The sequence below is a fragment of the Vulpes vulpes genome, chromosome 1 (genome assembly GCF_048418805.1).
Source record: "Vulpes vulpes isolate BD-2025 chromosome 1, VulVul3, whole genome shotgun sequence".
Classification (NCBI taxonomy): Eukaryota; Metazoa; Chordata; class Mammalia; order Carnivora; family Canidae; genus Vulpes; species Vulpes vulpes.
The window spans coordinates 32,357,143-32,383,916 of record NC_132780.1 but is presented as its reverse complement, the minus strand read 5'-3'; the positions used below and the strand labels follow the sequence as shown (position 1 = coordinate 32,383,916).

General features: G+C 44.6%; 1 protein-coding gene across 3 annotated transcripts in view; it reads left to right on the top strand.

The window, feature by feature from the left end:
• Nucleotides 1-26,774, top strand: part of DOCK8 (dedicator of cytokinesis 8) — a 227,655-nt gene that overhangs the window by 144,596 nt on the left and 56,285 nt on the right. For all 3 annotated transcript variants that reach the window (XM_072762059.1, XM_026001584.2, XM_026001585.2), the window contains 8 exons: nt 1,966-2,061; nt 2,818-3,052; nt 5,860-6,024; nt 7,433-7,602; nt 10,485-10,580; nt 13,712-13,807; nt 20,714-20,863; nt 22,536-22,649. In XM_072762059.1, the coding sequence (XP_072618160.1) occupies nt 1,966-2,061; nt 2,818-3,052; nt 5,860-6,024; nt 7,433-7,602; nt 10,485-10,580; nt 13,712-13,807; nt 20,714-20,863; nt 22,536-22,649 (1,122 nt within the window). The remainder of the gene's footprint in view (nt 1-1,965; nt 2,062-2,817; nt 3,053-5,859; nt 6,025-7,432; nt 7,603-10,484; nt 10,581-13,711; nt 13,808-20,713; nt 20,864-22,535; nt 22,650-26,774) is intronic.

The following is a 26,774-nucleotide window of genomic DNA, read 5'->3' as shown; positions in this document are numbered from 1 at the left end:
GATGATTTGGATGATTTGGAAATGCAACCCCATCCTGAAGCCCTGAAAACCACCTTTTCATCATCGAGCTGCCCATTCTAATTCCCTAGAATACACAATTATTTTCTTACTGCTGGAAGACGAACCTGGGTTTTTTGGAGACAAATACATCTGGTACAAAATCCAGATGCTTCCACTCCCTCGTTAGGAGAACCTGAATGAATTACTTACCCTCTGAGTCTCAGTAATGAAACTGAGCCCATACCTGCCTATAAGACTGCTATGGACGTGAAATGAGATAAGTTGTAGCAAGCAACAAACTTGATGCTTAATTTCCTTATATTAAAGTTCCTTTTTCCTTCTTGCCCTGTGCTACCTTTATAGACATACCCTCAGCTTCACCCGCACTGTCCAGTATAGTCACCACTAGCCACATGTGGTTACTAAAAGTGACTAGTTCAATCTGAGATGTGCTGAAAGTATAAAACACAACCCTGCTATCAAAGATTTAGTAGGGAAAAAATAGGGTAAAATATATCATGTATTTTTTTAATATTGATTACATGTTTTATCGATCATCTTTAGGCTCTGTTGGGCGAAATGAAACATAGTATTAAAAGTATTAATGTATGTTCCTTTTTGATTTTTGAAATGTGACTACCAGTAGATTTCAAATGACATACTGGCTCACGTAATATTTCTAGCAGACAGCGCTACTTTAGATTATAGGCGATGAACACCAATGAGCCCAGGAGTCAGGTGAACAATATAATGGGTGGTGGGTCCTGGTGGAATGTGTTCACCATGGAGACTGTGTGCCCCTTGAGGGTCACAGCTGCTCTCTGCCCCACAGATGGATGCCACCCTGGGATGAAGGCCCATGTCTTTGTATCATTCAGTTCTCAAGGGAAGTTAGAACAAGCTTTTGGGGCACCTTGGTGGCTAAGTCGGTTAAGTGTCTTAACTCTTGATTTCAGCTCAGGTCATGATCTCAGGGTCATGAGATTGAGCTCTACATTGGACTCCATGCTCAGTAAGGAGTCTGCTTGAGGTTCTCTTTCTCTCTCTCCCTCTTTCCCTCTCCCCACTCACTCTGTCTTAAATAAATTTAAAAATCTTAGGGTAAAAAGGAAAGCAAGCTTTCATGGGAAATTTCTTGACTTTCAAATGTTGGCAACTAATTCAAAATGTTTCCAACATTGGTCCAAATAGAACCTGTCTGTAGGCTAGATCCACTGTGGGCTCCAGCTTGTGACTCTTAGATACTTCCAGCAGTCCACACCCCATGCACACATCCTACTCTTGCAAGTACAACATGTTTCCTTCCACTAGAATGCAAGAGACATCCACACTCACGCAGCTGTGTCAGGCTAGGCTGTTCTCAGTGCTGTGTGATGATGTCTCTAGAAAATGACTGTTCTGATGGAAATGTAAGGCAAGAAATGGTCCCCAAGGACTGCAGGACCGTTGATATGTGTATATATGGTATAAAAGAGTCATTTTGAGTAATTAATGTAGGAGCCTAGCGGGACTGCTCTTTGGAAACATTTTGTTAAAAGCAAAGTAACTACAGGTACTTGAAAGCATTAAAATTTCATGTCTCAGAAGATATTCTACACTTTGTCTTGACATTCCTGATTAATGTGGAAATTGCTGCAATATGACTTTATTCTGATCCTTAGAATCCAGGATTATCAGTGCTGGATGGGAGCTTAAGACTGATCACTCACTTCAGACCCCTCTGTTCAGTGTAAGAAAATGAGAGTTAATTCAAACTGTCAGAGTGACAATAACCAGTTCCACAAAGAACCGAACCTGGGGATAGGACTCCTAACTCCCAGGCCAGTTGTATCAGGCTTCCAGGGAGGGTTCTGTTTGTGTAACCCTGACACTGACCCTCCAGCTGCTTCGCTCTGCTTGTCAGTAACCAGAACAGGGGATTGAATTTTGCTAATCTTTTAATTTTCTTTTTCTTTCTTAACACAGAAAGTCCCTTTACAGAATCCTCCCATTAAGTGGGCTGAAGGACACAAGGGAGTATTTAATATTGAAGTGCAAGCTGTTTCTTCTGTTCACACCCAGGTAAGGGAACTTCAAAGTCCTCTTCAAATCAGAGCCAGAGGCTCATAAGGAAGACGGTGCAGCAGAGCGGCCTCTATGGACGGTCCAATAAAAGATCAGTGACAGTCTTTGTGCAGGGATTAAACAAACAAACAAAATCACCTTTTAGTTCTCTGTAGAGGCTACAGGCCTGTTCAGGTTTTATTTGTCATTTAAATGGAAAGACCTCATAAAAATGGCTAGCACCTAGATGAAGGAACGCTTTTTTTTTCCTTCCAGTTCTCCCTCCCTCCCTCCTTCCCTCCCTCCCTCCTCCCTCCCTCCCTCCTTCCCTCCCTCCCTCCTCCCTCCCTCCTTCCTTCCTTTCTTCCTTCCTTCCTTCCTTCCTTCCTTCCTTCCTTCCTTCCTTCCTTCCTTCCTTTCTCTCTTTTTCATTCTTTCCTTTTCTTACTGCCGTCTGCACTTCACGCTTGCTCAGACCCCTTTCTGGCAGTGAGTTTCACCTGGTGTGCTTGCCTCTGCCCACACACCAGGTCAGAGCCGAATTTTATTTTCTTCGGGTAATGGTTATCAAGCGACTCTGTTTCGTGCCCCAGCACCCTATGGAGGAGTTCGGAACCTCAGCCTGAGACAGCTGGGTCCTCCAGCTCCCTTCGGGTCTGGGTGACCAGACAAGAGGCTCTGTCCAGGAAGGAAGAAGGGCTGTCTGTGTTCATGCCTCCACCGGGCAGTGTGGATGGGGTCAGCCCCATGAGGCCCATCTCTCCGTCTCCCCAGGACAACCACCTGGAGAAGTTCTTCACCCTCTGCCACTCCCTGGAGAGCCAGGTGACCTTCCCCATCCGCGTGCTGGACCAGAAGATCAGCGAGACTTCTCTGGAGCACGAGCTGAAGCTCAGTCTCATCTGCCTCAATTCCTCCCGCTTGGAGCCCCTTGTCCTCTTCCTGCACCTGGTGCTGGACAAGCTCTTCCAGCTGTCCGTGCAGCCCATGCTCATCGCCGGACAGACAGGTGGGAGGCCTGCGGGGCTTGCGGGGAGTCAGGGCAGGTGGGCTGCACCTTATACGACATGTAATCTTCCAGAAATCCTGAGAACAAGGGACAATGGGATCTTCCTTTCTATTGCTGATGTGAGTCCAAGGGAAGCCAGGTCCAGTGATTATTTTTTTGTTGTTGAGACTCTCTGGGAGTTTTTTTTAAAAAACCCAAAAACCTATTATTATAGGATGCTTCCAGTTATTCAAGTTATAGTTTTTTGTTTTGTTTTGTTTTTTTAAAGATTTTATTTATTTATGTTACAGAGTGAGAGAGTACAAGCAGGGGAGTGGCAGGCAGAGGGAAAGGGAGAGGTGACTTCTCGCTGAACAGGGAGCCTGATGTGGGGCTCAATCCCAGTGGGATCATGACCTGAGCCAAAGGCCATTGCTTCACCAACTGAGCCACCCAGGTGCCCCCCAATTTATAGTTATATGTATTGAATGATTAGACGCAATCTTTCAAATTCCATTCCTGGCAATTGGTGGACTTACTCTACTTCTGAGATATTTTTTTTGCTTGGCTAACGAGGAAATACAATGTTAGGAGGAAGTAAAACAGCTCGTATTCCATGGAAGGAAAGGAAATTTCTAAATTGAAATTCAGTGTGATCACTTTTTTTTTTACTTGAAATATACACATACTTTAAAATTCACTAAAGCACATACAATTCATTGGCTTTTAGCTCATTCACAACATTGTGCAACTAGCACTGGTATCCAATTCCAGAAGGTTTTCTTTAACCCCAAACGAAACCCCGTGCCCGTTAGGATCCACTCCCCATTCACCCTTGCCCCCAGCCCCTGGCAGCTGCTCATCAACTTTCTGTCTTACAATGTATTTTAAATGCTTGCTTTGAACAAATTAACTCTAAATACAGTGTGTCAGATGTCCCTGGAGACAATGTCATGTAATAGCTGGGTGCGGTGGTTCTCTGCCTCCTGCAGTTTGACACTGGTTTCGGCTGGGCTTATGTCATTTTGTGCCCTCCCATCCAGCAGATGTCTTTTGGGTACCACTCATGCTTCCAGTACTCTGCTAAGCATTGTGGGCTCTGCAGTAATAGTCAAGAATATATGGGACCTTGGAAGACTTAAATCATAGCAAAGAGCAGCAACACAGGACCATCCTCAAAGGGACACAGCTAAATATTGGGGGTGGGGCTGGTAAAAACATCCATCTGGGAGGACGAAGGAGGCCTTCCAGGAAGAAGCCAGTATTTGAGATGGGTTTGAAGGTGGCATGGGAAAAAAAGAGGCCAACATGGGGATTTTAAGATGCACAGGGCAAAAGCAGAAAACCAGAGTGTCTGGTTTAGAGCAAAAGTGGTTCCAAAAACAGTATCAAAAGACACTTTCCTGGGAGTGTCAGAAAAGAAGCAAATAACATGGCTGGGCTGTGGCATGTGAGTGAGTTGGTGGGGAGGGAATGATGAACTCATGGTCTGCCACACATGCTGAAGACCTTTCAGAGCCGGGGATGAACAGGACCTCTGTTCACTGTGCCCTGGGATCTTCTCTCAAGGCTCCACAGATAGGGTGTCCTATGCTGTAGGCCTGCATTGCATAGGGGCAGCTGCTAGATGCCTGCAGAGGGGCAAGCTTGCATGCTCCCCAGATCCCTTTCCGTGCCCTCGCCCTCATGTATTTGTTCCAGCTGTTTAACAGAGACCTGGGCATTAGGCAAAGTGTTCATTCCTATGCTTTGAGCTCCTGCCTTGTAGCAAGTTGCCACCTGCCATGGGGAGAGAGAAGGCTGAAGAGGTGGAAGCAGGTGGTATAGAAGTATTCATTCAGAACCTACCTGTCAGGCACTGGGGAGACCAGGAGGTGGAGAAGTGTCCTTCATCCCGGAAGGCTGGAGGCCTGCTCTGAGAGACAGAGCTCACAGCCAGGAACAGCCCAGGAACTATGTGTCTTGGTGTCACCGAAGCCCTGTGATGAGTGGTGTCAGAGGCTTCCTGGGGGCGGGGGGATGGTGCCCAGCAGTGAAGGGCTGGTGGGATTTTGCCGGTGGCAGCTCGGAGGGCTTTCTAGGTGAGGGCAACAGCGTGAGCAAAAGTGCAGAGCTAAGACAGAGCCGACATGTGATGGGGACAGAACAACAGCTGCCTCATTTTAAAGGAAGTTGAGTTTGAACAGAAAAGGGTCCGAGGTTGAGTAGTGAAGGTGGAGTCATGCTCTGGAGGGTTTGGAGCTCCCGAACAAGACCGTCCACAGTAAATCAGCAGTTTTATGCGGGCCCACTGTGGAGAAGGGCGTGAAACATCTGCATTTGTAGATGAATCTGTACCCGGAGAATCTTCAGGGGGCAACAGCGCATCTCAAACCGGGGTGGGCACGCATGAGAATCACCTGCAAGTCTTGTTAAATGCAGATCCTGACTCGGTAGGTCTGCGGTGGAGCCTGAGAGTCTTTGTGTCTAACACACTCCCAGGAGACAGTGCTCATGGCAAGGCCGGTCCCACTGAGCAGCACCAGGTCACAGCCAGGTGGAGAAGGGCGGGGAGGATGTCTAGACGGGCTGGTGTCTTTGCCGTGAAGAGCTCCAGTGCTGGCCACAGGGGGCAGATGAAGGAGGCAAGGTGAGGTCATCTGCAGTAAGCAGACCAGGGGTGAAGGGGTTGTCCCCAACACAACTCGCCCTGCCCCAGCCATCATTGTGAGCAGCCCGGTTCCTCTGGCCAGCGGTGAGGACTCCCAGACACTGCCCCAGAGAACATTCTAGTTTGGGTTCATTCATGACCAGGTGTGAAGCTACTCATTTTTCTCTTGGTTCTTTAGCCAACTTCTCCCAGTTTGCGTTTGAGTCCGTGGTGGCCATTGCCAACAGTCTGCACAACAGCAAGGACCTGGCCAAGGACCAGCACGGCAGGAACTGCCTCCTGGCCTCCTATGTGCACTATGTCTTCCGCCTGCCCGAGCCGCCGAGGGACCCGCCCAAGTCAGGTAGGGTCTCCCCTCAGCCTGGGCACCTGGCGGGCAGGCCCTGTCCCATTCCACCCCGCCCCATCCCCACCCCCTGCCCATAACTCAAAATATAATAGCCCACAGTGAAATTTTATACTTAAATTATTATTCAGTTAAAACTGATTTCATTAATTTTTAATTTATTTATGGATCATTTACCCAAAACCTATGTGAATGCTGAAATTAAAAGTTTATTTCTAGATTCCCCGCCTCCCTGCTTGCTTTCTCCCTGCCTCCCTCCCTCTTTTTTTTTTTTCTTCCAAGATTTATTTATTTTAGAGAGACAGGGCTCATGAGCATGGGGAGTGGCAGAGGGACAGGAAAAGAATCTCAAGCCTACTCCCCACTCCAACTCTGTCACCTGAGCTGAAATCAATAGTTGGACATTTAACTGACTCAGCCATCAAGGACCCCTCCCTCCCTCTTTTTATACTCTAAGCATTTATTTTTTTTCTGCCTGGGCTATAACCCTTCCCTGGTCTTTACCCAGTGGGTAATTTCTGGTTCAGGCGGGGATCTTTATTTTCAAAGATGACAATGGGTGTGTAGGATGCTAGGCTAATAATGAAAAGGAAAACGATAAATATCCGATAGTGGTGGTGAGCACTGGTTCCTAAAGTTTTCATTATGAAAAGCTAAATCCCTTTCCTCATTTCCCCCCAAACTAAACTTTTGAAATAATGACCATGTATTTCTCCACTCTTCCCAATTATGTACAGAGGAAATCCTTGCAGGATATAAAAAGCATCAACAAGTTTACAAAATTCCAGGTCCCAGCAAAGAAACTTGCCATTTTTATTAATCCATTAAGCCTCAAGGCAAGTTAACCTGTCATTTTGATTGAGTTTTTAAAGGTACTGGTATTATCTCATAGACTTGCATAATCACTTCGGGAGACATGTACATACTTAAAAGTGAAAAACGATATGTAGTATATACTTACCCTCGTGAGGTGCAGATGAGTCTTTGGATTCTTGGATGTCTGAAGATCTTGCATGACTTACAAAATTGTCTGAATTTAAATATCAGTAAATTTAAAAGTCCCTATTCCCAGCTTGCCTTGAGTAAGCAGAAGCTCCTGCAACCCTGGGGGCTATTTCCCCATGGCAATAATAGGGTGAAGTTCAATAGCAGTGCCTACCTTTGGATGAGGCAGGAGTTTCCAGTTTATCCCAGTCCTCACCACTCCCTGCTGCCTCATGCTCTATCTACTTACCCCCTTCTGGCCTCCCCCCCCCAAGCATTTGATAATAAGACCCTAATTCTAAGATCTAAGCAAGTGGGTTTGCATCCCCCTCTCCACCCTATCCCTCTGCAGTTCCCTTTCAAGTACAGTAAGTGACTCTGATCCCCTTCTGTTAACATGTCTGTACCTGGTGGGGTGCAGGTGGCCCCGTGGCCCTCCCTGACCCTCGCTACCACACATATGGACGCACGTCTGCTGCTGCCGTGAGTTCAAAGCTGATGCAGGCCCGGGTGATGAGCAGTAGTAACCCAGACCTTGCAGGGACACACTGTGCCGCAGATGAAGAAGTGAAGAACATCATGTCTTCAAAGGTATCGAAGGGGGACGCCTGGGTGGCTCAGCGGTTGAGCATCTGCTGTTGGCTCAGGTCGTGATCCCGGGATCCTGGGATCGAGTCCTGCATCGGGCTCCCTACAGGAAGCCTGCTTCCCCCTCTGCCTATGTCTCTGTGTCTCCCATGGATAAATAAAATATTAAAAAAAAAAAAAAGGTACGGAAGGTGTCAAAGCCTGGAAAGTGACACGAGCTTTTATATTTTTAACTAAAACTTGGAGGGATAACACAAAATTGACCACTACCAGGGCCACTGCTCTGCTGGTCACATGTTCTAATGCCTCAGCTTTAGAAATGATGGAGATCATTCTGAAAAGAGACCAGACAGGCATCTGAAGATCTGCTCAGTTAGTTGAAGTTTTTGAAGTTAGTAGGAAGTTTTTACAGCACAGCTGATTTAGCCACATGGAGGCAATGAAGTCTCTTTTCAAGAAAAACCATGTAGCTTCAACTTTTTTGTTGTTGCATAGAATGGTTGTTTTGTATTTTGTGTCATTTACTGTTTTTAATATCTGCCCTTTACATTCGTTAACATCCATAGATTATCTTATATAATAATTCCAAAGAGCAAAGCCAGGGTTTATAAACAAAAAATGAGGTCCTGAGAGGATTGATGACTTGGACTACACTTGATCTTAGCCAAAAGGCCGAGAAGCGATGATGACTTGGACTATATATAGTTTTCCTTTGATGAATTCTCTGCTTCTTCTTGATGTTATTTTTGTTAATTGTTGTAGACTTCTAGAATTATTGTGACTATAGTACAGAAACTTTCTGCATACTAACCTCCTTGCTGTTAACATTTTACATTAGAATAGTATGTGTGTCACAATTAATGATCAATTAATATTGATCTGTGACTATTATTAACTGAATTTCATATTTTAATCGTATTTTCTCAGTTTTTTCCCAATGTATGTCCTTTTTCTCTTCCGGGGTCCCACCCAGGGTACCACATTTATATTTTTTAGTCAGATCTCCTTAGTCTCCTCTTGATTGTGACAATTTTGTAGACATCTCTTGTCTTGACACTTTTGAGGAATCCTGGTCAGATATTTTATAGAATGTGTCCCATTTGCAAATATTTTTCAAACTGTGGTATACCCACACACACCATAAAATTCACCCTTCTTAGTGAATAATTCTGTGTTGTTTGTTTTTCCACAAAGCCACCACAGATTCTTTGTCTGAATTTTCTTTCCAATGATCTGTGGCTTCTGTGGCTTAACTTTTAGAGGGATATACTTTCCCCTGATTGCAATAAATCAAACCCTCTAGGTTTCAGCATAATTCCTCTTACCAAATGTACCCACTTGAGACAGTATGTTGTGAAGAAAAAGGAATCTAGAGACCGAGGTTGGGTCTGGACTCTACCACCACCCAGCTGTGTGGTCATGGGTGAGTCCACTCCTGCCCTGGGTCTCATTTTCCTCATCTCTGTAGAGTTGCTGAACCCTGGATGAACTTAAGGATCATCAATAGATCCACAACTAGGGATTCTGACAATCTAGAGTGTGCACCACATGAAACTGTTCCTATCTCACACTTTTTGACTTACAGAATCGACCCAGGGCTGTGCCGGAGCTGGCTTCTACCAGTTTCTGAGAACTGATTATTCAAATTTTCTAGAATTTTCTGAGCCGGTTGTTAGATAACATTAAAAATGAAATTATATAAAATAATGCATAAATTATATTAATTAAAAAATAAAATACGGTATGGTATCTTCAGTTGTATCTTAATTGGACATTGGTGCAAAACCTAGTGAAACCTGAATCTGTGGTTTAGTTGCTAGTAATGAGCCAGTGTTAATTTCTTGGTTTTGACAAATGTACCAGAGTTACATAAGATATGACATCAAGAGGAACAGGGTGAAAAAGGGGCTGTGAGACCTCTATACCACCTTTGCAACTTGTTCATAAGTCCAAAATTATTCCACTTTAAAAAGGTAGTGGAACACCATCCTCACTGTTTTACTACACTGTTTTACTACATTTTACTCTTATCTGTTTTCTGAGGTTACTACATTTTCCTCACTGTTTTACTACATTTTACTCTTATCTGTTTTCTGAGGTTATTTGTTATCTGTATGGTGGAGTTACTACGTAATGATTTGCTAGTGCACATCTCTTCCCAACACTGTGTTCAGTGACGTCATGTGAACTTGAAATCTGCTGTGATAAAAGTATTTAAGGTACAGAAATAGGCAAATGCTGCAAATTGGCTCCTCCCCCCAAGAGCTGGTTGTTAGACATTTGCCAACACACCATGGTCCAACCTCCTAAGGTAAGGTTCCTTTGAGCATTAGCATTTTCTGATTGAACAGGTGACAAGTGGCCTCCCCTTATCATTGGCGGCCTTGGTTGTTATGGTTTCCTTTAATTAAAGTGAAAATATTAAATTTCTATGTGGATTGGGTTAAGAATTTTCTACTTGTTTTGTGGCAGGGGGAGAACGTTTGTCCACAGTGGTTTTTGACAATTTTTAACATGTTTAGGAGGCTGTACCATCCTAGCCCACAGAGAGGCACTGTTCCCACACATTTTTTATGCTCCCCCAATAAAATCAGAATGTCAAAGGGACTTCAGCACCCCCTGTTCCTAACTAGGTTTTAACTATGAGTTGCCCTGCACACTAAACTGCTAACAGTGATTATCTCAGGAGCAAGTAGAATGAGGTGTGACTTGACATTCTTTGCTTCATTTTGTATTTATTTATGGCAATTGTTTTATCTTTGTAGCCAGAAAAAAAATAAACTATGTTAAAAATGAATTCTGAGGTTGTGAGTTCCAGACCACTGGCTCATCCTTTCATTGAACCACCGTCAGTGGACAGATGAGTCATGGTTTGTGTATTTCAGACTGCTGATCGCAACTGCAACCGGATGTCTTATTATTGCTCGGGCAATAATGATGTTCCCAGTTCCACGGCAGCCCCAAGGCCAGCCAGCAAGAAGGTACTGAGTGGGACAGTTGTGAGGATAATTTACCCATGTCCTCTCACTGTGATTGATAATAGACTCCATCAAAGTGCTCTTCTGCATCATTCCCACTCTCACGCATGTGCGCACACACACACACACACAGGTGCACGCACGCATTTTTTTGTAGCTATGTTCCTTGTCATCTATTTTTTGACCAGTTGGTTCCTATTCACTAAGGGTTCTCCAACTTACCGTGCATCAGAAGCACCAGCAGGACTTGGTACTGATTGCTGGACCCTACCTGCCACCGTCCCCCGCTCCCCCCACCCCCCGCCCAGGAGTTTCTGATTCAATAGTTCTGAAGTGGGGGCCTGAGAATCTGCATTTCTTACAAGTTCCCAGGTGATGCTCATCCAGGGACCACAGTCTGAGAACCACCACATTAGGTTCTTTCTCAGTAGGAGGTGAGCTGGGGACAGTTACTCCTCAACAGAAGGGAATGGCAATAATTAGGTGTCATTTATTTCAGTACTGTATCAAGTGACATGAAAGGCTTTCCTCCAAATTCTTTCTAATCAGCTTTACTTATGAGTTCAGAGACTTTACAAGCTGTTTGCCAGAGCATCTGATAATAACAAAAATTCTCCAGTCTCGGCCTCGGCCTGTGTGGTCTAAGGGGTGGGGGTGGGGGTGTCTTTTTTCTCTGCGGGGCACCCAAGAGTTGCTGCATTAGAGTAGTTACTGAAATGAAGGTCTTGAGTGTCTCTCAAGACCCTTATTAAAATGTAAATATGCTGATTGGAAGGATAACACGGGAAGCCATTTGCAACAGCTGACACCACAGGAATGTTTATTAAACATGCCAGGAGGGAATGAGCCTCAGCTCAGCAATCTTTGCACCAAGTGAGGGAAAGATCAAGCGTTGGGTGGTGGTGGTGGGGTTACGGCTGCCAGGGCCTGAGGGTGCAGACTTGTCAATAATCCGGGCCCCATATGTCTGGGGCTCAGAGGTACCAGGAGTTAATTTTCAAAGAAGTGAAAGGAGATATGGCTAGGTGCTGAAAATAATTTTTCACTTAACTCTAAAACTTAGCTTTGGGCTCTGCAGGGACTGGTTACATGTACCATTTGTCCTTCTTTTTAAAAGCCATGGTTTGCCCACAGCCTGGCTTCCTTCAGGCAAGCGAGCGTGCGGTTTTGCTGTTGCCTTGATTTGACTCTGTCCCTGGTCACCTCAATGACTAGAAAAGAATCATTTCACTTTGGAGGGAAGTTTAGACACTATGTTTCTTCACTAGCTCAGCAAAAAGGATTTAGCTGCTTGGCTATCTTCTCTAACCTCGGGAGCAAGGTGTTCTAGTAATAATGTTGCCTGGTAAGCAACATAAATTACTTTAAGAAGCAGCTTATCCTCGTCTAATCTCTTCTTGCCATAAGACTCTGGCAGTCAAACTGACCTATTTTCCAGAGGTTACCTTTGAAGCTAGCGGAGCGAGTCTTTCCTACAGGGGCAAGACCCAGGCATAGCCGACTTACATCATGTGCTTGCTTAGACCACCTGCTAGATTAACATTCTGCCTCCTGCCGCTCCCAGGCGGGTGAGCCTCATGGACGTCTCCGAGCAGCAGACAAATGCGTTTCTGTGTATTAAGATTATAAAGGTTTGACTCACCTAGTAGAATGAGGGGGAACCTCCTGACATGCTGAAGCACTTAAGCATTTTACATTCATCACTGTTAACTGGCTGAGGATATAGATAGTTAGAATCCCCAGAGATCTGCACATAGATTTTTCCATTTGTGTCCTCTTAGTATAGCTTAGTGACTCTCAAATGTTAATGTACGTAAGATGGTAAATTGAGTTGCACCCACATTATGCAGGGCAGGAACCATAAAAATGTGTCAGGACAGTCTTTGCTATAATCAATTTTTTTCAGGGGTTGAATTTGAAACTTAACTGCCATATATGCTTAGGGTGTGGTATTAGGCTGTTCAAATAGTTTTAGCTCTCTTACCCCCAGAAGGATAAACAGTTAATTCATCTGTATTGATTGTAGGTTTTATGGCCATCAGATTAATGAAATCCCCAGAAAATACCCAGACATCATTTTTACTGGTAGTTAAGGTCACCACCCATCCCACTTTGCCCAGGACCAAGGGCTCCCTGGGATGCAGGACTTTTCTGTTTTCAGACCGAGATGGTCTCGGGAAAACTGAGATAATTTGGTTGCCCTACCTCTAGTCTTGAGCTCCTTCCCCAGCAAAACTGTTGTCAGGAGTCTGATGTAGCCAGATAAACCAGGGAATGTAAAATGTACCAAAGATGCAGAAGTCACCATCTGCTACATTTGCTGTCGAGGAGTTGGGTACTTTGAAGGGAAGGGTAGACATAAAGCAGAGCTGAGGAACTTTCTAGCATCTGACCCTGGGACACAGGGAGTTGAGAGGTTGTAAGTTCAGGCTGCTACCACCATCTCCCTCAGAGGATCTACTCAGAACCCCAACCCATCACGTTTCCCACAGTGCCACAATGGGATTGTGAAAACCAGAATCGTCCTCTCTGGAAGGCAGCTTAGATATCACCTAGACAGCGGTTCTCTAATTGAGGTCCCTGCACCAGCAGCACCAGCAACACCTGAGAACTTGTTAGAAATGCAAATTCTCAGGCCCTGCCCCAGATCTACCAAATCCAAACCCAAAACGCTGAGGGTGGACCCAACAGTCTTATGTGTCTTACCATTCCCTTTAGGGGATTCTGATGCACGTTCCAGTTTGACCACCATGGTTACCCTCCATTTTATGGATGAGAACATTGAGGGCAAAGAGAGGAATGGCTTGCCCGTGGTTATGCAGAAGGTTTGCAGCAGAGCCTAAGGGGAAAGTAACAGTCCCAGGTCTGACTGCTACCCAGGAATGCAGAGTCACTCCCAGGCTGAGGCCATTCCTTCAGACCTACCTCTCTTACCTGATACCATCACTCACCAACTCCTACCCACCTAGAAGGTCCTCCATCTCAAGTAGCTTCAGCATTGACTTTGCCATCCGCTGGTGGTCTGGGGCACCTGGGATGGCCATGTTAGTGACTAACAGTTGGTACAAGAGAGAAGAGATGTTGGTGTAGAAAGCACCTGTCATCTCAGACTTGCTTCTGTCATTGTTGTCCAGCATTTCCACGAGGAGCTCGCCCTGCAGATGGTGGTCAGCACCGGGATAGTGAGAGAAACCGTCTTCAAGTACGCCTGGTTCTTCTTTGACCTTCTGGTGAGATTCTTGTGTGTTCGTGTCTGTGCGCGGCCGGGCATGAGGCATGTTACAGGAAGGCAGTGAGGTTCCCCCCACCATTTGCCCCTTAGGCACTGATGCTTTATCCTCCAAGTCGCTCCCCCTGAAAACCTCAGGTGGTTCCTTAAAATCCACCTCTGCCCAACTTCTAAGAGTTCTTGTTGATGCCCACTGGAGAACACACCTCCAGCCTCTTGCTTCTCCCCATCTGTCTTCTCTGCTCCCTACCTGGTTGATCGACCATCCTCTCTCGGGCGCCTCTTGCAATAACTTCCTCTTTTGCTTGCCTGCATCTGTTTCTGTGCCGGTCTGTCCACTCTGATGGGGCTGCCAATTCTTCAAACACATCATGTCATTCTCCTCTTGAAAACCCTTCAGTACTTTCCAGTGTTCTGCAAATAAAGCACACACTTTATCATGGCCTACAGAGCACTTGTATGATCCTGTTTCCTTCTAACTCTTACCTGAGCTCCTATTAGCTTGCCCCCTCTTTCAGCCACATTGTTCCCATTTTGGTTCTTTGGAGGTATTGTGGCCTTTCCAGCCTCAAAGCCTTTCTCAGATTCTCTCTCCCTCCCTGCCCCCCCATCCCCTCCACACACACACACACACACACACACACACGCACATTTTGGGTTTGAGCTTATTATATGTTACCACCTCTGAGAAGGCTTTCAGAGCAGCTTACACTACAGTATGTCTTCCTCTCTATTATTCTCCTTTTGAACACCCTGTTTACCTCAATTCCAGCAGTTATCACAATTTAGAATTGTTTTTCTGTATTGCTTATTTAGTTTCTAGGACTTGGGTCTATCTTCTTTATGATACTATCCGTAGCCCTAGCATGCTACTTGGTATCAGACAAGCACCAACTGATATTAACTGGGGAAGAAAGAAAAATGAAACTTGTTAATCTGTTTCCCCTGTAACTTCTATCACATGTCTATCAGAAGAGCAAAAGGCACAGCCATATTCCTTCATTTTAGAATGAAGACAGTAATACTAATACCTGTTTTGTAATTGATCGCTGAAGTGAAAAGATTTTTACCATAAAACAACTAAAAGTATCCATTTTATCAATGCTGATAAATGGAGATAAGTTTTGACGTGATGTTAAATGAAAAAGCTATAAAAGTATAGGCACCAACTGTAGTTAACCCATGAACAATGTGGGGGTGAGAAGCACCAACCCATGCCCCTGCATGGCTGAAAATTCGCATGTAACTTTTGACTCCCCAAAAACATAACAACTAATAGCCTACTATTGACCAGAAGCCTTGCTGATAACCTAACAGTCAATTAATACATATATTGTATGTTTTGTGTATTATATACTGTATTCATGTGATAAAGCAAGCTAAAAGAAAAGAAAATGTTAAGAAATCATAAGGAAGACAAAATACATTTACAGGGCTATACTGTACTTATCCAAAAAATCCACATGTAAGTGAACCCACACAGTTCAAACCCATATTGCTCAAGACTCAACTGTACATAAAAATGTACATATGAACAATCCCAGGGATTAGGATTGGGAGGGGATTAGGATTTAGTGATAGAGTCAGCTTTATATTCACTGGGTTCTTTCTACTGTGACATTAAGTGAATAGTTTTTTTAAACTTTTATTGAGTACCCATTTTTTTAAAGATTTTTTTTTTAATTTGAGAGAGAGCATGAGTAGGGAGAGGGCAATGTGGCCTCAATCCCAAAGGCTTAACCCACTGAGCCATCCAGAAGCCCCATAATTTTTTAAGAGAGAGATGGTAAGATTTACCCCATGAGCTATAGTTTGTCTATTTAAGTTCAAACCTAAGGACAAGGGAACACTACTGAACAATAGAATACAGACAACAGACAGGACACCTGGGCGGCTCAGTGCCTTGGGCTCAGGTCGTGATCCCGGGGTTCTGGGATCGAGTCCCATATTGGGCTACCCACAGGGAGCCTGCTTTTCCCTCTGCCTGTGTCTCTGCCTCTCTCTCTGTGTCTCTCTTGAACAAATAAAACCTTAAAAAAACAAACAGGATACAGACAATGGAGGCCCAAAGGAAACAAAATAAAAGTCATGCAGGGGAGGAAATGGAAAGTGATGTGCAGTTGGGTGAAAAATAAGTCATGGGGATCCCTGGGTGGCTCAGCGGTTTAGCACCTGCCTTTGGCCCAGGGCATGATCCTGGAGTCCCAGGATCGAGTACCGCGTCAGGCTCCTGGCATGGAGCCTGCTTCTCCCTCTGCCTGTGTCTCTGCCTCTCTCTCTCTCTCTCTCTCTCTCTCTCTAATAAATAAATAAATAAATAAATAAATAAATAAATAAATAAATCTTTAAAAAATAAAATATGTCAGGCCCATGCCACAAAAACATCCAGGATTCCAATTTTTTAGCATCTCACCTAGTCCCAACCCCTAGCTTGAGAAAGCTCAGTTTCAAATTCTTGCAACAGCATCAGCAATGGGGGCATGGGGGTTGCTTAGTAAAATTAGGGCCAATTCTTAAAACCCTTCTTGGAACTACTGAATACAGTAAGGAAGGATGGAAGCCAGTGGTGTACATTAACCTGTCTTCCTGGGTGACTTCTGTGCTTACTAGAGATCCACTAGTTCATGCCATCCCTGCCCTGCAAGGCCTCAGCAGGGCTAAGGGTCTTCATACCTGGTTAGCACCAGGATTTTCCATTCTAAAAGCCAGGCTTATCTAGGTGACTGGCCGCAGCCTATGAGTCTTGGAGCAACAGTGTTAGGAGTGAGACATTGACCTCTGTGCTTCTGGCAGCAAATCGACTGGTCTTAAAACTCTCTCTTGAGGCATGAGTGAGAAGTATTAATACCAACACTCCATGCCCTGTCCATCCTTCTATTTACTTATCCCACTTGCTGTCAAGTTTCTTCATAAAGAGGATTCACTTGGGTCCTAATCCATCTATGGACAATTCATACAAATAATCTTCATATTGCAATTGCATGTTGCAATTGAGTTCACCTGTCATATTGCCAATGAAATGTCAAGAAGCAAAAACTAAATTGTAGAATCTCAGTGAACAGAGTCCCAGAGGAAAGCAGGATCCCAATTCAAAAATGCTTTATGTCATTTATTCACATGCGTGCACACATATGTCCACATTCACTTCACCTAATCATTCTTAGGAACTATTCAGTAGTTATATAAGTACAATTGTTAGACCAGAGAACCAATCCCCTAGAACGGTGGTTCTCAAACTTGGCTATGTGAAAGTTCCAGTAGCAGCTCTAAGGGCTCAGTCCTTGGAAACTCAGTAAAGACCTGTGTGCGATAAGTACCCTGAAGACTTATCCTCACTGCACACACAGGACACCAAAGCTAAATAGGGTTTGCCCAGCCCTCCCACCACTGAGGACCAGAGCCTCACAACTCTAGTCCAGCTTCTGTTCATTTGCCATTTTGCTTCTCCTTGGAAGCTCAAAGTTACAAAACATTCCCTTAGCCTAACCAATTAACAATATGCAAAACCTTTATATTCAGAAGCCAACTTTAATGCACCATTGCGCATTCCCAGCCAGAATGAACCCAGCCTTGGGAGGCCTGAGCGGCTCCGCCTGACATCCTAGAGCTCTGTCTTGAAGGCAAGTTTGTATTCTCTGCAGGCATCACAATGCATCTGTCCTTCATATGGTCCCAGGAACAGCTGGCATCCCTGAGGAAGGAAAAACAATGACATCCAAAACATACTGTGCATCTTGCTGTGTATGCACTGGGCACCATTTTCAGCTTTATCTCACTTAATCCTTAAGCAGCCTTGAGGCCAGAGTTTTCTATCATTCCAGCACATAGATGGGGTTGGAGGAAGTGTGGTGACTATAAGGAGGAGTATTCAGGTCTGCCAAAGGCTTTGTCTGCTTTACTGCCCTTAACTACAGGGAGCTAAGAACCATGAAAAAGGTGAAAATCACTTTTGATCTTGCACATTTATTTACTGGGACTCAGTGGCTCTGGGAGAGGAAGCAAAAGCTAAAGCTGATAGCTCGCCTTCCCTCCAGGAGTCCTTGATGGTAAACAGATGAGGTAGTTGGAAGGAAAGCTTCTGCTGATCTGAGCATATGGAAAGGGTTGGTCAACAGGCAGATCTTCCAAAACACGGGGTCCCCAGGGCTCTGCATGTTGTAACCTAACTATGTTAGGGTCCTGGCAGGACACCGTTGGCATCACTCAGAAGGTTTGATAGGAAAGCATTCATCAAAGGGACAGTGGTGCCAGGGTGTGAGCACATGGGGTTAGTGAGGCCCAGGGAGGAGCCTTTATCTATCCATTCTAGCTCTAAAAGGGCAAAGATAGGGGACCTATTGTAACTGGGACTTAGAGAAAGCGGAGGCAGAGCAGAGGATCCCCTAACAGGAGCTAGAGTTCTACAGAAATGTCACCACTGCCAGAGGCTCATGGTGGCCCAGAGGAGGACAGGAGAGTGGACAAAATACCAGGACCTCTGTGTCCTCTCCCTCACTGATCCCCTGCTGGTGCCTCCCATTGGCCAACTCCAAGCAGAAGTCCAAGGACAAGGAGGCCTGAGAGATATGGTTCTTAGAGATCAGCTTCCCAAGGTTCAGAGATTGACACGGAATGCCAAGAAGTGGATCTCGGTGCTGGGGTGGAGGTAGATGGAGATTATTAGCACCAGCCAGAACTTTGCAAAGGAAACTGATCCATCCCAGACTCAGGATACATAGTCCTCCATGCATCACTTGTGCATTTGCCTTACAGATGCTCAGGAAGTTATTTAAAAACCAAAACAGTTTTTCCCCCCAAGAAGCTTGCAGAGAAAGAAAGGACAGCTTCCTTAGACTTAGCCAACAACCTGGGCCATTTAACACCCTTCAAGTGTGTTAATGCCCGGGCGCTAATGAACAACTACTTTGGCATCAGAGCTGTTGAATGCAGGCCTTGGGCCAATTTCACGCTTGCTAATGAATAAATCCCTGTGCTTCTAGAAACTGCTGAGCCAGGCTTCAGGGACCCACAGGTAAATAGGTGGCCCAGTTTACTCAGAAAATAAAGTCTTGCACCAAGGGGTTCTTTAGAAGTACCCCTTCTGTGAATAGATCATGAAGGCCACCAGTGGGGGGTATTTTTGTGCCTTACCCCACCTACAAATAATAGACCAAGCATCCTCTGGTATTTATTTCTACTGGATGTTCTTCTCTGAGGAGCCGAAGGACACAGTAGCTGGCAAGTAACTTACAATCTGGAAAGAGGCCATGAGTTAGAAGTACGGTATTGTGAGAATTATTTATTTGGTTGTAGGTTGGCCAAGCTCAACAGGCAGAAGCCGGATATAACAGTGAGTTCTAAAAGTCTGGGGCTAGGGTGAGTTAGCCAGAAGAAAATCAAGATCGGGGCAGCTGAAAACAAAGAGGCCTTGTCTTTCCAGGTCCTTTGTTGGGAACATAGTGAGAGGGACACTTTTGTCAGACAGAAATGGAGTCCAGTCCCCATCTCTCACCCTGACCTTCCCTCCTACCAAGTACATGAGACTCTATGGGGTACAGACTCATCTGTGTGTCCTGAACCAGGCAGGACTCTACAGTGAAGAGAGTCTATGGTCCTTATGCTGGGCTTAGGATTTTATGTTCTTAAGGTCCTTCCTGAGCTGCCTGTGGTATTATCGGAAAATAAAAAACACATAAAGCCTGTCTGTTAGTCTCTTCTTATTTTACATTCTCTCTATTTCTTATCTCTGCTTGTCTCAATGCTAATGAAAATTGCTGGCCTGCATTCTTACAACCAGAAATCTGTTGGTAGTACATTAAAGTTCTCCCCTAAAGAGACTTCAGTTCACATCATAGGAGTGGAGAGCATTTTCCCCATATAACTGTCTTTGTGCACCCTTCTTCTAGCCCTGACCTAAGGCATCATCTTCAGGTAAAAGTGGGCAGTTAACTGCTAGGGCCGTTTCTTTTTGCAGTGACTCTCTGACTAGCTTAGGCACATTCACAAAAATGACCTCAGAGGATAGGCATCTGAGGATAAGAACTCCCGGTTTTGCCCATCAGTGTTCCCTGATAGCTCTAAGTGATTTCTAACAAGGACGAGACACAACCTCAGATGGTATCAAAGGGGTTGTATTACCCACGAGTCTCCTGGCCTCAAGAAGAGGCCCAAAAAACAAAACATGATCTCGATTTGAAATTGTGGTAGGCATTGAGCTGGTGTCATATATTGTCGTGTGTTTTTTTAATATATATTTTAAATATATAAATATACATATTTTAAGGCAATAGATAAAACAAGTGAGTCTTACTGAATTCAAAACATAACTCCTCCTAGAGGCAATGTTCCAAATACTGGTTAAGTTTCCACCTAGCATAATTTAGAATTGTTTCTGGAAAACTATGCTCCCTGTTTCAACTTGAAACTCAAGAGGAACATTTCCTGCCCCCCCCCCTCCGCCCCTTCTCCTTTATTGTAGTTTTGAGGACAGAAGTGACTTCAGTTCACATCAAGAACAGTATCATAAACAGCTCCCTTTGTGTCATGTGTTGAGGGCCATCATCAAGTGATGCCTGAGTGGCTACAGGACCACCATCTAGGTCTGCCTTCTCATGGGTGATTGAGGGAAGGGGAGCCTTCCAACACTGTAGCCAAAGAACTAAGCTCCCTGGCTTTGTGAGCAGCAAGAAGGAAGCCCCCTGGCTTGGGGTCAAGAAGAGGACATCCTTCCCACCTCCTGCCACCATGGTAACCCTCAATGGGGCAGGAGCATTTTTTTTGTCCAGAGTCCTCTTGGACAACCGCCAGTGCAGATAAAGTGTTAGAAAATCCACTGCTAATGAGCTTTTCTCCAAATCTTTCACCCTTTTCCCCAGTGTACCAGCAGGTCACCGATTTCTGTGTTGACATTTCCCCCACTCCCCCGTAGGTGAAAAGCATGGCGCAGTACGTACACAACATGGACAAACGGGACAATTTTCGGAGGACTCGTTTTTCCGACCGTTTCAAAGATGACATAACTACTATTGTTAATGTGGTCACCTCGGAGACTGCAGCCCTTTTAGTGAAACCTCAGAAGGTAACTGGGCCTTTATATTCTTTATTTTCTAAATCTTTTACCTTTTTCTGTTATTTCCATAAGCAGACAAAAATAAGCGTCATCTTAAGATAGTAATTGAGATGTAACTAACTAGACTGTGACAACTTAGTGCAGTTATTACACTGGGTGGGACTCTCGGGTGGGGCTGGGGCTTGTCAATAAAGATACGGAGGGGAAGTATTCTCTTCTTAGAAAATACATCTTGAAGTGTTACAGGGTAAAGAGCACGATTTTTGCAGCCTGCTCTCAGAGTCAAGAACTCAGAAAAAAAAATTGCTATATATAGAAAGAGTGATAAAGCTAATGTACCAAAATGTGAAATATTGATAACTCTGGTTAAAGGGCATGTAGGAGTTCTTTACACTGTTCTTGCACCGTTTCTATGCTTGAAATTATTTCAAAATAAAAAGTTGAAAAATGAATAAAATGAAGTCAAATTTAGAAGGCAGATATAATATTTGAGGCAGCGGTGGTCATCATTGATACCTTTATCATTACTGAGAATTTGTATAGTACCAAGTGTTCAGGAGATTTCCATCTGGTTTTTTCTCGTGGCAAACTTTCTTGGTGCAGCAGGCATGGAAAAAGGACGCACAGTGAGACTGATAGATTTTCCAAAAGCCATGCAGCTAGCAACAAAGCCAGGACTGAAGATTCCCAGCCCAGAATATTCAGACAGTTACGTAAACTCCCCAGGAGTGTCCCCTGTGCAGGATACCAGAGCAGGCGGCCTACCACTCAGAGATACTGTGGAAACTTCTCTGTCAGGTCTCTAGCCATCCCAGGGACTGTTCAGCTTGGCCTGAATTTGCAAACTGCACATCATAACAAAAGGAAAATATTTTTCCGATCATATTTTCAATAGAGGCAGAGAAAATTGATTTATCATTCCTAGAATGAAGGACATAAATAGGAAAGAATGAATTCCCAGTTGCTCTGAGGTGCTGTAAAATCTCTTCATAAATACGAGCCCTAAGAAGTAACCAAAACAAAAGCTCTTGCCTCAATTCATGCAAGAGTTCACTGTACCGTGTGTAACTCTGACCTCTCTTAGGCTGGGAATGCTGCCTAATTGGAGGACAAAAAAATTCTTAGGTAAAGAACCAATTCTTCTATCTTGATTAGATTTTCTCAACAATCCTTATAAATTAACAATCTGTCTCACTGAAGAAAGCAGATACATTTCAAGTTAATTTTGCCAAAACAACAGTTATTAGTAACAAATAAGTTATGGTGGAACCATATGAACAAATACAAGATAACCATTAAAAACAGGTTTTGAAGAAATGCTAAAAAGGTAGGAAGATGTTCATTGTATAACACTGAATGAAAAAATTCAAGGCCCAATATTGTGTATAGAGAACGAGCTCAATTATATACATATAAATATGCATGTAGGGAGGGGAAAAAAAAGAGGACATGTACCTAAATATTCATCGTAAATGAAGAATTGCTTGGTTGAACCTAACACTCCTGGCACCTGCTAAGGGCTGACTTATATTTGCTGCAATTTTGCAGCTTCACCAGCTTTGCCCAGTGTCTTCCCCGGGGTAGTGGCTGAAATAACAGGACCTGTCTGTTCCCGCTTTCCCACCAGGGACCTGGTGGTTCACGATCAGGGTTTTCTGCAAACTATTGGTTTGTTTTTAAGGAAACTGAACAGGCAGAGAAGATGAACATAAGCCTGGCTTTCTTCTTGTATGACCTCCTCTCACTCATGGATCGGGGCTTCGTATTTAACCTCATCAAACATTACTGTAACCAGGTGAGTGTCCCACAGACAATCGCTGTGCTGTTCTGGTTCCTTCTCCAGTGTCATGCTCATTGCCATGGCATGCTGTCATACATACCCATGGCCAAGTTAGCTTGACTCCTGTACGTTCTGGGCTTGGTGAGCATTTATTTTATGTCATTTGTTTCCTGCTGTGGGCACCGCTAGACACACTGGTTCACGCGGATTCCTGGAGCGTTTGCCAGCCCAGCCCAGAAGGGTCAGCAAGTGAATGTGGGACAATTGAAAGGATCTTCTGAGTGATCTTCTTCATTGGAACATTTAACAAAAACCATGTGACGGTAGTGTTCAGTCACAGATGGGTCTAGAACTCAAAGTATGAGGTCTCTTTTCACATACTAGGGTAGTTAATTACGATGTCATTGTAGAATTCTGGCTTTCAGGAACCCCGATGAAGTCAGCCAGAGAGACTGAACCTCACTGAGCAGAAAGCAAGTATTTACAATCTAAGAGCGTCTTAGCAGTACCACCATCTCCTCAGATTTTTAAGTCGGATTCTGCTCTTCTTCACCATCTTCTTTCAGCTGTTCCAGCAGTAGTAATATCAGTAGTGTTTGGTTGCTACTGTTGCTTCTCCTTTCCTTGCATATTCTTCCTTTGGCACCACTACCACTGTCACTACTACCCACCAGCACTGTCACCACCTCCAACTGCCCTTACCACCCAGACCCTCCACCATCACCGGTACTGTCACCACATCTGGCTTCTTCCTGTGAACCAGGCACTGTGCTGAACATTTTATAGAAATAGTATCTTTAATCCTTGTAAGGTGTCATCTACCTTTGGCAAATGATAAAGTTGAGGTTTAAAAGAGTCATGGAACTTGTCTAGGTTGGAAAGAGCTACATCTACCCAACTCCAGGGTACAATGGATTCATTCCTCTGTTCTATCAGGCCTGGCTCTCTGTGGTTCTTCTCTTAGTGACCCTAAGTCATTCATTCAACTTATCTGGGTCTCATTGCCTCATTTGTAGTATAAAAGGATTTCTTGGGATCCCTGGGTGGCTTAGCATTTTGGCACCTGCCTTTGGCCCAGGGCGTGATCCTGGAGACCCGGGATCGAGGCCCACGTTGGGCTCCCTGCATGGAGCCTGCTTCTCCCTCTGCCTCTGCCTCTCTCTCTTTCTCTGTGTGTCTCCCATGAATAAATAAAATCTTAAAAAAAAAAAAAAGGATTTCTCCCTGTCCCCCTCAAAAGACCATGACTTTTCTAGAGGAACTCCTGATAAGGAAACCAACCTGTAAAAAGAGAAGCCTGGGGGCATCTGGGTGACTCCATTGGTAAAGCATCTGGCTTCAGCTCAGGTTGTGATCCCAGGGTTCTGGGATCAAGCTCTGCATCCGGCTCCCTGCTTAGTGGGGAGTCTGTTTCTCCTTCTACCTCTGCTCTTCTCCTGCTCCATGCTCTCTTACTTTCTCTTTCTCTTGCTCTCTCTCAAATAAATAAATCTTTAAAAAAGAGAGAGAGAATCCTAAGGAAACATGAGAATTCCCAGAACACCAATATCTTGCATGTCCTGACCTCCTGCCCCTGCGTGGATCTTCTGTTTCAGATTCCACCAGAATGGAGAGGTGGAGGACTATGTCATTCCTCTTTGCCATTCCGCTCAGGTTATTTAGGATAATAGGACATCAGATGAATTGCAAACATGAGTTAATAAGTTTTCCAAAATAGGTCATTGGATGAATTGTGATCATAAGTTAATCCATTTTTCAAAACTTAAATTTGGATATATAGAAAGGAGATACTAAACACCACAATAGCCCAAGGCTAGCTACTTTTAAAGAAAAAAATTACTCATGACACTTCCTCAGGGCCATAGAGATAGGTGCGGGGACCGTTGCAATGGGATTTCACGGTACAGGAGATTGGGCTCAGCTATAAATATAAGGAAAAATGAGAACCTACAGCCAGGGAGCAAGAGTGGGGGGATTAGTGTATGAAAAATGAGTAAGCAGAAGCATCAGAAGTGAGGAGGATTCTGGCTAAACCAACCTACCAGGGATTCTTGCTGGAGACAGGCCAGGGGGACCAGAAACCACCTGGAAAGTGGTGAGGGACTAGGGATGAGGAATTGGTCAGATATCAAGGTGGTCCGAGATCGAGGCTGGAGAGGACTGGCTAAACAGATTTAGCAGGATCCTTGCTAAGATCAAGCTCTCAAGGACATGCCCAAGGGTGGGCCTATTTGAAAAACAGCTCAGAGGAGCCTGGCTCACATTTGGTGAAGGAGAGAATCTTCATCACTCATGGACACTCTTCATTACCAAAAGGCGAACAAGGCAGTCCAAAGGAGATGTCCGCCTGCCCCACAGAGGCACTTTATAATTTTCTCTTTTGCTTTCCTTTCTTCTCTCTCTCTCTGTTTTCAGTCTTTTCCTTTTCTTTTAAGTTAGGCTGTGCTTCTGATTTACCCTCTCTTTCTTCCTTTGTTCCGTGTCAGCTTCTGGAGAGCCTCAGACTTGGAATTTGGAGACCTGTGTTCTAATTCCAGTGATGCCATTAAACTAGTCTGTGATTTGGGCAGTTTAACATTTGCATCAGTAGCTCTTTCATCTGCAAAAAGCCAGAGCTGAGTTAGATTTATTCAGGCTTTAACATTTTGATTCTATGGTCTGCTTGCAGTGACGTCTGTGGATATTGTTAAGCATAATTAGTGTAGCGCTCAGGCCTGAAGTGGTAACTGACCGTAGTCAATGGTAATTCCATTCATTAATCCCAGCTATCTAGAGACAGTATGAACATCATACCTGAGCCAAGTTATAGTCTTCCAAAATCCTCGGATTTTATCATTTTGCATACCCGCATTCAAACACCCTATCTTGTTTTCCGCTTTATGACAAAGAGTATGATCTTAGCCTTTTTTAAATAGTCACTCACAATAGACAAAAACCTAGCTTTTCTTTCTTTCCTTTTTTTTTGAGGAAAATGCTTGTTTCCACTGCATTTATTACTAATATAAAAAATGTTAAAAAGAAAAAAAATTCATTCTCAATTTTCCAACGACTCTCATCCATCCCTCTTGCCCACACAGCTCCTGACCCATTTCCTCAGGGTCACTGCAAAACCGAACCTGTTCATGGCCATTTTCACAGAAAACAACCAGTACCAGGGATGTAGGGAAGAAGGTTAGATGAAGGCGACAGTTCCGTCCAGGTTCCACGCAAGGGTAGGCCAGGTGGAAATTCACAGAATTCAGACAAAAGGGCTGGTGGCCTCACAATGACATACTCTAACTAAAGTGGGCTGGAGAGGAGATAGGATAGCCCATAAGAGACTTTAGAGGATATCTCATGGGCGTGGTCAAACCCCGAAAAACTGACACCAGGAGAATGGGGAAACCAGGGAGGCAGTCTTGCGGAAAGTTTCACAATTCTCCCATGTTGGGAGGTGTGGAAAGTCTAGAGGGCATCAAGAGCCTCACCCATGTTGGCAGAAAAACTTACTCTAGTGTTGGGGAGTCACAATGATGCCACGGACACTGAAAAAGGCTACGTATGGGGGGATACATATGTGCTTTCACAAAGCACAATGATCACAGACCAGAGCAGTGGGGATCATGCTACTGACGCAAGATCTACAAAATCCAAAAGCAGGGAGAGTGGCCTTTCAGGGAGTAACTCTGCCCAGTCATCTGTACTTCACCCCAGGTCAACCTGGTGAGTTTCACAAAGCAACTGGCAATTTTAGGGGTAGGGTTTGTCACATAAAAAGAACTTAAAACAAGCAGCTAGAAGGTAATGGTAGGAAACTGCTCCAGGGCTCTTAGGAACTGAGAGCAGTACCTAGGGCTGGGTGGACAGATGCACAACAAACAGCACCAAAGAGGTTTCCTGTTCAGCAGTCAATAGGTGAAGGGGAAGAGGATCCAGGAGGCAGTTGAAGAAAGCAAAGGTGGAGTCCTGAAGGCAAGTCTCTGGAGGCTGGATCAGAAGCCCATACGCTGGGCACCAGAGATGAAACACAACTCTGGACCCCAAATGGGGGAGGTGGCAGATGGGGGTGGGTGTCACTGACTGAGGGTGGAACAGCCTCACAGTAGCCGTCACAGGGCCACAGGGAAGTACATGGTCGCTAGGTCAGAGGGCTCCTTCCAG